A 10,942-nucleotide genomic window follows, 5' to 3' on the forward strand; every position below is an offset into this window, starting at 1 on the left:
AGTGAAAGAGATGGGGCAGTGAACAGAAATGTCCAGCAGCTGTTTCTGTTTTAATCTGCAATCGTCTGATCCCGCCGTCTTTGATGGTTACCCAATCCACACGAGCAACTGGACTAAATCTTTCCCTAATCTACAGCCTTATTAGGCAGCCTGTGTGGAGCATGCAAATCGGCACTCGGGCATTTTCGATGAGAGGTGGATTAATAAAGCGCAGAGAGGGGAGAAAGAGCAGCAAACAAGCATCTTACAGGAAGCATCGGGCTGAGGAGGAGATGAAGAGAGAGCGACACTCAGCCTGCATAGATCCCAACAGGCCCGTGCGTCATTAGCATATCTTAATAACACTCATTTCTTCATTACTACTACTCCACTAAATAGGCCCTAATTACTTTCTACTGGCCAGCCGCTAATTGCACCGGCAATATTTTTCCCCTCGATCAGGAGCTCATTTGCCCTGTTAGATGTAAACATTTCAGAGGTGGATTGGGCTGAGCCTCCGGAATTCAGTTTGATCTGGTACTTAGCTATAAAGTCAGGAAGTTTCTCAGGTTTCTCTGTCTGCGATATAATAATAATAATAATAATAATAATAATAATAATAATAATAATAATAATAATAATCATCATAATCATAATCATAATCATAATCATAATAATAATAATAATAATAATAATAATAATAATAATAATCATAATCATAATCATAATAATCATAATAATCATAATAATCATAATAATCATAATAATAATAATAATAATGTCCATATTTTGCGCATGGTTTGTGCGTAACAGTGTCTGGTTTGCCTGGTGCAGCGGTGGGATTAGGCGCGCGCACTGGCTCGTGGTCCAGCTGTCGTTTTGGATGGGCCTTTGATTCGCGTGTGATGAGTTTCTCGGAGCATCTGGAGATCAATTATCCACTCGTGTGAGTGTGCGTCTGTGTGCAACGATCACAGCGTGCGTAAAGTGCGACGTGTTCGGCTAAAATATCACATCCACGGTGTGTTGCACTTATTTCAGCAACATCAGGTCATAGGTTATAGGCCACGCTGCGCGTGCATTGCGCGCCTTGATTCATTTGAGGCCATTTAGGATTTTGCAATTGTTTTTGCATGATGTAGCCTACTTTAATTCATGCGATCGAGTGGGGTCTACTTTCAAGTGGAGAATGCTGCAGCCTTTGCTGCTCTGTGGAAGAAGAGATTAGCCGCTTCTTCTTCTTCCCGCCTCAAAGCCGCGTGCCCCCTGCTGCAGAGCGCTGTGAATCCCTGCTAACCACGGGCAGATAGCGCTGTGAGAAATGTTGATACCTCGTGTAGCCAGCAGGCGTATAAAGCATCCGTGATCCACAGGAATCCTGGTGCTCGCTGCTGATTGGCTGCGTGTCCTGCCTCTTGTTGGGATGGACCTGTTGGATAAAAGGAGCCTTTTCTAAAGGACTCTTGTGTTCCGAGGACGATCATGCACTGGGGACGAGCCTGTAAAAGCACATTATAACAAACAGGCCTTTGACGCTTAGCTCTTGACATGACGGGGAAAGCAGGCGCCGTGCTCTCGGAAACTTTGAACATTCCGGACAAGACCTCTGTGGGCGCGAGCCAGGCGCTAAAGAACAGCGGTGTTAACCCCCCCACTAGGTGCACGGGCTTCGGCATCCAGGAGATCCTGGGGCTCAACAAGGAGCCATCCGTCGCCTCGCCTAGCCCACTGCGCACGCTGCCGGCAGGAGCGCACCTGATCACCGCTAGGTCCGTGTTGGGTCCCGGTGTGGGCGTGGGAATGGGACTGCTTGGCCCTGGAGCTATCCCCTCGTTTTACAGCCAGCCGACGTTTATTGAGACGGTTCTGTCGGAAGCGCGGGACGTTCACCTGCAGCCGCGCAACAGGATTCTAGGCCCGCTGGAGCAGAGCCATTCCGCCAGCTCAGGTTGAGAACACTCATTTTGGCTACATAAGGACCGCATAGATCCAGTCTCATCTCATTGTCATCTTTGTAGCCCCATTGGTTTTTCTACCCTCTGTCCAACGTGTGTTTTTGACCATCATTTTGTTAATATATAGATTCAGATGACCTGTCCTCAAATGAGCGGACAGTCTCCAAGTCAACGGTGAATCAGAGCAAAAAGCGCAAGAAGAGGCGACACCGGTGAGTTGGTTTTCAGTCGACTACGTAATACAATTTGGGCTCAGAAAAATCGAAGGTGCCACCATTTTTCTCTCAAAATGTATATTATTTATACCATGTTTTTGATCAAACATATAATGCATATATTTAGAATAATTCCTCCTCCCCATGCCCATTTGTTTTTTCATAAAATAATTGAGTAAATAAATCACACAAACGCTTGAGAATCATGTTATTTTGTGTTTTAGATTAAATGTGGCGCACCTTTGCGCTTCTCCTCTGTTTTTGATGCACAAAAACATAATTGCAGATGATTTCGATAATTAGTCTATATAATTAGCCACTGTTTAATTCACTGTGTAATTCTCCACAGAACAATATTCACCTCCTATCAGCTGGAGGAGCTGGAGAAGGCCTTTAACGAAGCGCACTATCCAGATGTTTACGCACGAGAGATGTTGGCCATGAAGACGGAGCTTCCTGAAGACAGGATACAGGTAAAAGGCAAATCAAGCTCACTATGATTTTATTCCCAATCAAAGCCTTATGTTGGCTTTTTCAAGGATTTATTACTGCAGTTTGTACCCATTGTGGTATGGGTTAAGTCAATAATTAGCGTTGACTGCCTAAAGCTTTACACGCACATTGCTAATAGGCCTTTCTCTGACACAAACAGCATTCAAAATGCTTATTGCAAAAATGTTTTGCCTTTTTCAGCTAATATTATTTTGTAACAGATTTTTATAATTTTTAATTACATTTCTTTGCAAACCTGTGTAAATTGGATATTACAATATTCACTCGTTCATTCATTCACCATGAATCGCGCTTAACATTTCCCAATAATTATGCTAACCCAAGCTAATTATAAGCCATGTTAAAATAAGGCCCATGAGCCTATTTACAAAAAAGGTAATTAGCTATTAGACTAATAAAATAGTTTCATCTTTTAGCTGGCACAAGTAAACACAAATCTGAGACTAATATCGATGCTCTAACAAACCTTATTGTAACATAATGATGACTGACTGGATCTATTTCTGTCCTTTTTTTGGACCAATAACAGTGTGTTTGGTGCAGTTTGCGCAGGGCCATCTCTCCGCGCGTCAATAACGTGGGTGCAATTGGCACAGGCCCGTGGCGCAGCCTTAGTAGCCTTACCTAATGTAAAAAGAAGGACGTCGTCGGTGCTCGTAAATCGACCCGTGCAGACCCAGCCCCCCCGCCCCCCTCTCTCCCCCTCTCTCCCTCTGCTCAAACAGCAGCAGAGACACCGCATCACGTCCCATCAGCAGCAGTTGGATGTGAAACAATTTGTTGTCGGAAAAAGCAGCCGCTAACGACCTAATCAAGCTCTCAAGGCGGAAGGAGATTGCCGCGTGACCCTGGACCATCCATCTGCCGCGCGCCTTTTAATCTCCTTCTCATTACGCGCCGCAACACCACTGCCCCCGAATAAATAATAGCGCCAAATAAATACTAACGAAGCTCTCCCCAAATAAAATGAACACCCAATTTTCTCATTGAGCGTAATTAGTTAAATCAGACGCCGTGGCTGCTGGAGAGGCGCGGGGAGTTCAAATGAAATAACTACATTGAATTTATTAGCACGGGTCAATAGCGCTGCTCCCGCGAGTCCAGCTAGTTTAATTTCCCGTGATATTTGCCCGCCTGGCCGCCATCGATTGGGCCTGAAATTAACTTATTTTTCAATCAGCCTCAGCGTGCCCCAGGGTCGCTCCTCCTCGCAGCTTCCTCACCGGCGCCTTTTGAGGGCCAGAGAAGCAATTTCTCATGAAAAAAAAAAAAAAAAAAAAAAGAGTGTCTCCTATGGAAAAGGGGGGTTATCATCAGAATTGCCTGCAAAAGAGGCCTCTAAATGCTTGGATCGGTTTCAATTGGATATGAGTAGCTCAGCCCCCTCTCCTCCTTAGCCTGTCAGAACTACAGAGGAGGGCCCTAACCCCGCTCCCTTTTAGCGCGCGGAGTAGCCAACTGTCCTGATGACTTTGGACATCCGTAGCTTAGTACAGTGTGTGCAGATGGGCGCTGACAGCAGCCACGCATCTGTCACACCTGTAGCCGCGAGTGCTTATGGGAAATCAATGGAGGGGGAATCAAAGGTGCACACTTGTTTGCTTAACTTACTGTCAATTTCCCCATGACACCTGCATAGGTTAAATAAATAAGGTGCTGAGACACGTGAAAAACATAGAAATAATTGATTCATAATGACTGACTTTACAACACGGGCAGGATCAGATCAACCAAAAATATTTGCAGAAAAGGCCTGCCATTTTACCTTAGCCTATTGCTTGTTTTGTTTATTATATAGACATTGCATAAATCACATCGTACTAATCTTAAAAGCACATTTCCATCTTCTAATGCGATAGCCGTGATGTGGAAACGCTTTGCTGGACTGAAAATGCCAGTCAAAGGATGTTTTATTTCTAAGAGGTCAAAGAGGGCCAGTTATTTCTGAGACATCACATGTGCGTGGACACAAATGACGGCGTGTAGTGACAAGCGTGGACATCCCCCTTGCTGTGCCGCAGGTGTGGTTCCAGAACCGCAGGGCCAAGTGGAGGAAGAGGGAGAAGTGCTGGGGCCGCAGCACTGTCATGGCGGAGTACGGCCTGTACGGAGCAATGGTCCGACACTCCATCCCACTGCCTGAGTCCATCCTCAAGACGGCGAAAGACGGCATCATGGAGTCCTGCGCGCCCTGGCTGCTCGGTAAGGCCCTGCACTATAGTGTGTTCTGTGAAGTGAAGGAGTGATGTTAGCCTGATCGTCCACTACTGTATCCAACAACACTCATTTTTATAAATTACAGGGTAAACCATGTCCTTTAAGGGCTTTCTTTCTGCCAATAGAACTGTCATACATTTCAATCAGACATCCCCCCAAAAAATCAAGTTCCAATCCAAATCCAAGTTGTTCAAAGTCCAACGACATAGCATTTTCCATCTAAAATATTTATGTGTATTATTTGAATCTTTTGCTAAAGAAAAATAATCCGTGGCTCTTCACAATGATCCCTTCCCCTGACTTTGCAGTACAAACATGCATCCAAACACCTTTCTAAACCAGTATTATTTTTGCTTACTGTTTCCAGTCCAAGATGGCTTACCAATCAACAGGCGCTATTCTAAATCTGAATACCCGCAACTTTTTGCAGGGATGCACAAAAAGACTTTGGAGACCGGCGCACCCCAGGCCACGGGACAGTGTGACTCACCCCCACATCCCCCACAACAGCAACAGCAACAGCAGCCGCAGCAGCCACAGCCGCAGCAGCAGGCAGCCCCTCCACGGGACGGGGACTCCGAGGCGGAAGACAAGAGGGCGGAGTGCAAGTCCATCATGTCTAAAGAGGAACTGAGAGAGAACAGCATCGCCGCTCTGAGGGCCAAGGCACAGGAGCACAGTGCCAAAGTGCTTGGGACAGTTTCCCAAAGCAAAAGTGAAAGACTCGTGGATGAAGAGAGACCCAGCAGTGACGGCAAGGACAGTCCCGCACCGGAGCCCAAGAGCCCATGAAGTCCACCACAGACATTCAAGCACTTCTCTGATTGCTGTTGAACTTCATCTGGACAAAGGTCAAAGCACCAAATCCTGTACATAGATTTTAATGTGCCATATAGGGACAGATGAGCGGCATTTAGATACGCCAAGATGATCACTTCTGAATCTTGTTTTGATTGTACTCCATGATGACATCAGAAGTGAGAGACGTCCCACCGACAGAACTCTTGTTTTGAGAGAAAAGAAAGTAATCGCCATCCTACAGCAGTGTATATACCCCATAATAATAATAATAATAATGATAATAATAATAATGATAATAATAATAAGGCACAATTTTAACAGTCATATTCTCTGTCGTCTCAAAAATGGTTGTGTTTTTATTTATGTACAGAACTATAAATCACCTTTTATAAAAGTTTGCCTTTTTTTGTGTCATTTTTGCTAACTACACTGGCTCGTAATTGGATGTTGTCTTGTCTTGAGGAGCCACTTGTCACTTGATGCTCCGTTGCGTTACTTCATTAGGAGACAGTCTTCAGCAGCGCGCTCAACTCAGTCCTCCCAATCTGTCGCACATCACAGCGTTTAATTTCAGACTCAGCCTGGAGTGCGGTGCTTCTGGGATTGACAAAAACATGTCTTGTTCAGTAATCAGTTATATTGTATCTTTTTTTTTTTTTTTTTGGCACAAATAACACTGGACCATTTTTTGTCACCATGGATATTTCTGACAGAAGCACCTTTTTTAACAACATGAATAAAACACTGAATAATTTTGTTATATAAGAATCATCTGTCAACAACTTTCTTTGCAGTTGGCTATTTACTTTCAGCACAGCTACAACATGATACTAGGTTGGAAACAGCATTCGTATAATTCATTTTGCAGACTTTACTTCATTGTATTACCATTTAAATACTTGTCATGTTTCCTGGTAATTGATTGCCTTTATACTACAGTCTGGTTTCCACGTAATTACCACAATTGCCACGTCTTTAGGAATAATTTCCATCCTATTACCATGCTATTACAATGCTGTAATGTAAAGTGCTACCTTCTTGCTTGTGTAATCATTTAGGATGGCTTAATTCAATTATAGCTCTTCGACTGACTGACAAGGCAGTAAATGTAGCCATCAATAAGTCAATATGTTAATTTATTCAAAGATTTTTAGGAAGTGGTTGGGCTTTTTTAAGCATTCATACCGAAATCATATCTAGGCCTGCTAAAAGATTAAATTAAAAAACAACAACACGTGGACCATCGTATTGAAATTCAATGAAAAAAGGAAAGCGAAAGCGATGCATTTGCACCGTCTTGCAGCAGCTGGGTGTTATTGGTGAGATGAAGAGCTGTCGGATCATTTTGACATAGGCTATAAAAGTAGGCAAAAGCAGCAGTTTCAAGAGATGTCTTACAAGTGAAATGAGGTATCTGACTGCCCTCTGGTGGATAAAAGTAAAACTGCATTTCAAACAATTGTTCTCCAAATTTCTTAAATATTCGCCATAAACCTCCCCGACAGCAATATCTTTGATCTTATAAAATGAGACTTGGGCAAACTTCACTCTTTAACAAGAACAAATGTGTTTTCATCGTGGGCCACTTACAACAAATACAAATATATAAATACAATAAAAATGCATGAATTAAAAAACAAAAAAACATAGATGACAGAAATAAGAATAATAAAACACATATCGGACCAGCCTAGGCATTGTTCGAGGATAAAAAACAAACAAACATTGGGACCCGCACTGGTCTGTATTCGGGGATCTGTTCCACGAATAAGAAGAGAAAAAATAAAATAAAATCGGGTGGTCGTGTCGTGTCGGCCCACCCGCCTCCAGCAGGTGGCAGTAAACACACTGGAGCTGCGTGCCCTGCGCTGTTTACCAGGAAGAAGGAGAGGATGCCTTATATCCCGGAAGAAGACAGGTGCGGCGGTCAAGAATTAGAATCATTATGAGGGAAGTACTTTAATATTTGACTTATTTACTGAAGGAATCGGACAAAATGACACACCCGTGTTTAGCTGTGTAGCTGCAACTTGAAGACGGTTCTTGAAAAGCGGAGGAATGGGTTTGAGCACAGCTTTTGGAGAGTCGTACACGGTGAGACAGACTTTGTGTTGCCCTCCTGTGTAGCATATGTTCAGATACTAAATACCGGTGTTTTGCCTTGTTACATTAATGCCCAATTTATTATTTCTGTGTATTGTGTGATGGTTTATTAATGGGTCAACATCAAAATACTGTTAGCCTATCTAGCTGAAGCAGTGCCAATAAAAAACATTGTATAAGAAATAATTAGAATAATAAGTAGATACATAATTACATAAGAAGTTCTTATCTTTTTAGGATAATCTCATTGGAACCTTGCTTGCCATCTTTGGAAACCTGTTGGTGAGCATCTCTCTAACAATTCAGGTACGTTTACTGACTCCTGTATGTGTGCTCTGTTGGATGTTTTTATGGTTCCAAGTGAAAGCAGCGATTACTATCCATGCATCTAATATAAAAAAAAGTACTGAATTTAATTATGCAGTGCCATATGTACCAAATATAATGAACATCCAATAATAAGATGCACTGTCTTTCTATAATTCTTTGTACAGTAATTAGCTGTGCACTGATTACTTTTCATTTTCATCCTCTTGCAGAAGTCGAGCCATGTCACTTTGGCCGGGACTCATGACCCTCGTGCGTTCTACCGCTCTAAAACCTGGTGGTGTGGGTTTGTACTTGCCTGTTTAGGAGAGTCGGCCAACTTCACCTCCTATGCCTTTGCCCCATTGTGTCTTGTGGCGCCTCTCAGTGCTGTGTCTATACTCAGTAAGTCTTCGGACGGATACGATTTAATTATGCAGAAATTTGTTTTTTTAGTTTTTTCCTTTTAATTATACCATTGAATTGATCTTTTTTCCTCTTTTCTAACTTTAGCCAGCTCCATTCTGGGTTTTATTTTTCTGCGAGAGAAGCTGAAGCCAAAAGAATTTGCAAGTACGTCTGCGTGTGTATCTAAGTTTGCTGTATAAATTGATTTATATTAATTATTTTATTTCTAAACATTTCAGAGCGTTATGGATTGTCCTTCCTGGGCTGTATTTTAACCATTGGTGGAACATACCTCTTTGTATCATTTGGACCAAACTCCCATGAAAAACTTAATGCAGAGCATGTGGTGAAGCACATTGTAGCCTGGCCTGTTCTATTATATCTGGTGAGAAGCCAACATAAATGCAGACTTCTAAACTTCTTAATAAAGACTTCTAAAAATCATTTATAGAATCATTTTAGAAACCATGTTTTCTAAAAGTGGATATAATTAACATTTTCTATTTTTTTATCACCAGTTCCTGGAAATGTTCATGTTCTGCCTGCTCCTCTACTTCTACAAAAGGCGTTGTTATAACTACCTTGTTATCATTCTGTTGCTAGTTGCTTTGCTTGGTAAGCAGTTTTGACTGTTGTTTTACACAATTTAAATATTTAGAAAATACCAATTGTAAAATTTGTCATTTGGTCTGCAGGCTCAGTGACTGGGATTACAGTAAAGGCCGTGTCTGCCATGCTAGTGCTGACAATTGAAGGCTCTATACAGCTGGAATACCCCATTTTCTATGCCATGTTTGTGTGCATGTGCTCTTCAGTTGTCTTCCAAGCCAGGTAGGTTAACAAAGTTAATCCTGATGCTGTTGTGAAACATAGAACACAGTTTAATATCCTTGTTTTTCTAGGTTTTTGTCTCAAGCATGTGTCCTCCATGACTCCTCTCTGATTGCAAGTGTCAACTACATAATTTCCACTTCCTTTGCCATCTTGGCTGGTGAATGAGAGCTTTTGTGACAGTTGCACATCTAGTCTTCAGTTGATCCTAGGTTTCCACTTTTACTAATAAGTGTAATTCATTTGCACTTGACTTTTTGAATCAGGTGCAGTGTGTTATGAGGAACTGAACCATGAAGACATCCTACATATCAGCATGTTTTTATTAGGGTGAGTCAGGCCTCCACCCCGCACTGGTATTTGTTTTGTTGTAGACTAATTGTTTGCTTTTGTGTGTGCATAGAACTGCTCTTTGCTTCTTGGGAGCATTCCTGATCACCCGGAATAGGAAACGGACCAAGGCCTTTGAGCCCTATGTGACTATGGACATGGCTAATGGTTTGTATACCTTCCCTTGAGTATTTTTTTTATTTTGTAATTCGGAAAGCTAAAAAAAAAGTGCCTCACTAAAGACACAAAAAATCGCTTGTACACAGGTGTCCCAACCATCCATAACAATCGGTCTGTGGTGCAGCCCGATGGGTCTTTCTCGTATGGAGCGCTAGTGAACAACGACAGTGTGGCTCCCGCTCCTCTTCCTGTCAATTTGCAGCATCCACCGGTCAGCTCTTTACAGGCACCTCCCAAACCAATGGACCTTAAGAAAGACTAATTTCTCCAATTTTCAGAACTGCCTACTTAGGGTTTTATTTATATGATTTAAAGAATGTAAAAGGGAGAAGAAGATTGCTTCAAAACATTTGAATAATGTGTATATTTGGTAATCTGTCATTTTCAAATAATTGTGCCTTGGTGTACTGCAATTATGTGCAACTGACTGCCTATGTGTAAAATTATATGCTACAACTACTTGCACTTCCATTTTATAGGTACACCTCATTCCAGGTTATGGTATTATGTGGGTTGGAGGCAGAGAAATGCTGCATCTGTACCTTTTGTATGCAGGACTACTGTATTTAGTGGTCTCTACACTGTGCGTTTATATTCGTGTTCTCCTATTTCTCGACCAAAAAGTGTCTTTATTTATTAGTGCCTTACTTAATCTGTTTTAAATCACTATGCATTCATTGCCTGTTGTATCAACATGTTTATTCCGGATGATGAGTGTTTGGTGGTGGGTGGTGCAGACAACATGATTACAATGTATTAGTTATTTTTATTGTAACTGAGTAATAATTGTAGTAATAGTAACTAAGGCCTTGTTTAAGAAGCAGGTAGTCTAATGTTGTATCAATGAGAAAAAGACTTTGTTATTTAATATTTATTAAATAAGTCATATGGTTGAAACATGTGTCATTGTTTCCCAGGTTTTAATATAGTTCTCAAAGTGGTTGTATTTACGTAGGGGTGACCATCTCAAAAAGGATGAAACGAGGATATTAAGTAATTCATATCTAACAACAAGCAGTGCCTTCATCTGCATGTGTTTCTGAGAACGTTATTTTCACAGATTCACATCCTGTTTGACGCACAGCATCCTTCCACAGCCTCTGC

At 41.9% G+C, this 10,942-nt stretch overlaps 2 protein-coding genes across 3 annotated transcripts; both read left to right on the forward strand.

Moving 5' to 3' along the window:
- Positions 1-1,410: 1,410 nt before the first annotated feature.
- vsx2 (visual system homeobox 2) lies at positions 1,411-5,946 on the forward strand. Of its 2 annotated transcripts, none has more exons than XM_079574019.1 (5): positions 1,411-1,927; positions 2,062-2,146; positions 2,499-2,622; positions 4,684-4,864; positions 5,247-5,946. In XM_079574019.1, the coding sequence occupies exons 1-5, from the start codon at positions 1,528-1,530 to the stop codon at positions 5,669-5,671; spliced, it is 1,215 nt and encodes a 404-aa protein (XP_079430145.1). In that variant the 5' UTR covers positions 1,411-1,527; the 3' UTR covers positions 5,672-5,946. The 2 variants fall into 2 exon arrangements, with proteins under 2 accessions (XP_079430145.1, XP_079430146.1); XM_079574020.1 differs by having other exon boundaries at positions 5,310-5,946.
- Positions 5,947-7,571: 1,625 nt separating this feature from the next.
- nipal3 (NIPA like domain containing 3) lies at positions 7,572-10,724 on the forward strand. Its single transcript, XM_079574078.1, has 11 exons — positions 7,572-7,774; positions 8,021-8,089; positions 8,323-8,494; positions 8,603-8,662; positions 8,737-8,882; positions 9,016-9,112; positions 9,193-9,328; positions 9,400-9,488; positions 9,595-9,658; positions 9,732-9,826; positions 9,925-10,724. The coding sequence occupies exons 1-11, from the start codon at positions 7,739-7,741 to the stop codon at positions 10,098-10,100; spliced, it is 1,140 nt and encodes a 379-aa protein (XP_079430204.1). The 5' UTR covers positions 7,572-7,738; the 3' UTR covers positions 10,101-10,724.
- The last annotated feature ends 218 nt before the right edge of the window (positions 10,725-10,942 follow it).

This window comes from Gobius niger (genome assembly GCF_951799975.1).
Source record: "Gobius niger genome assembly, chromosome: 16".
In the NCBI taxonomy this organism is placed as follows: domain Eukaryota; kingdom Metazoa; phylum Chordata; class Actinopteri; order Gobiiformes; family Gobiidae; genus Gobius; species Gobius niger.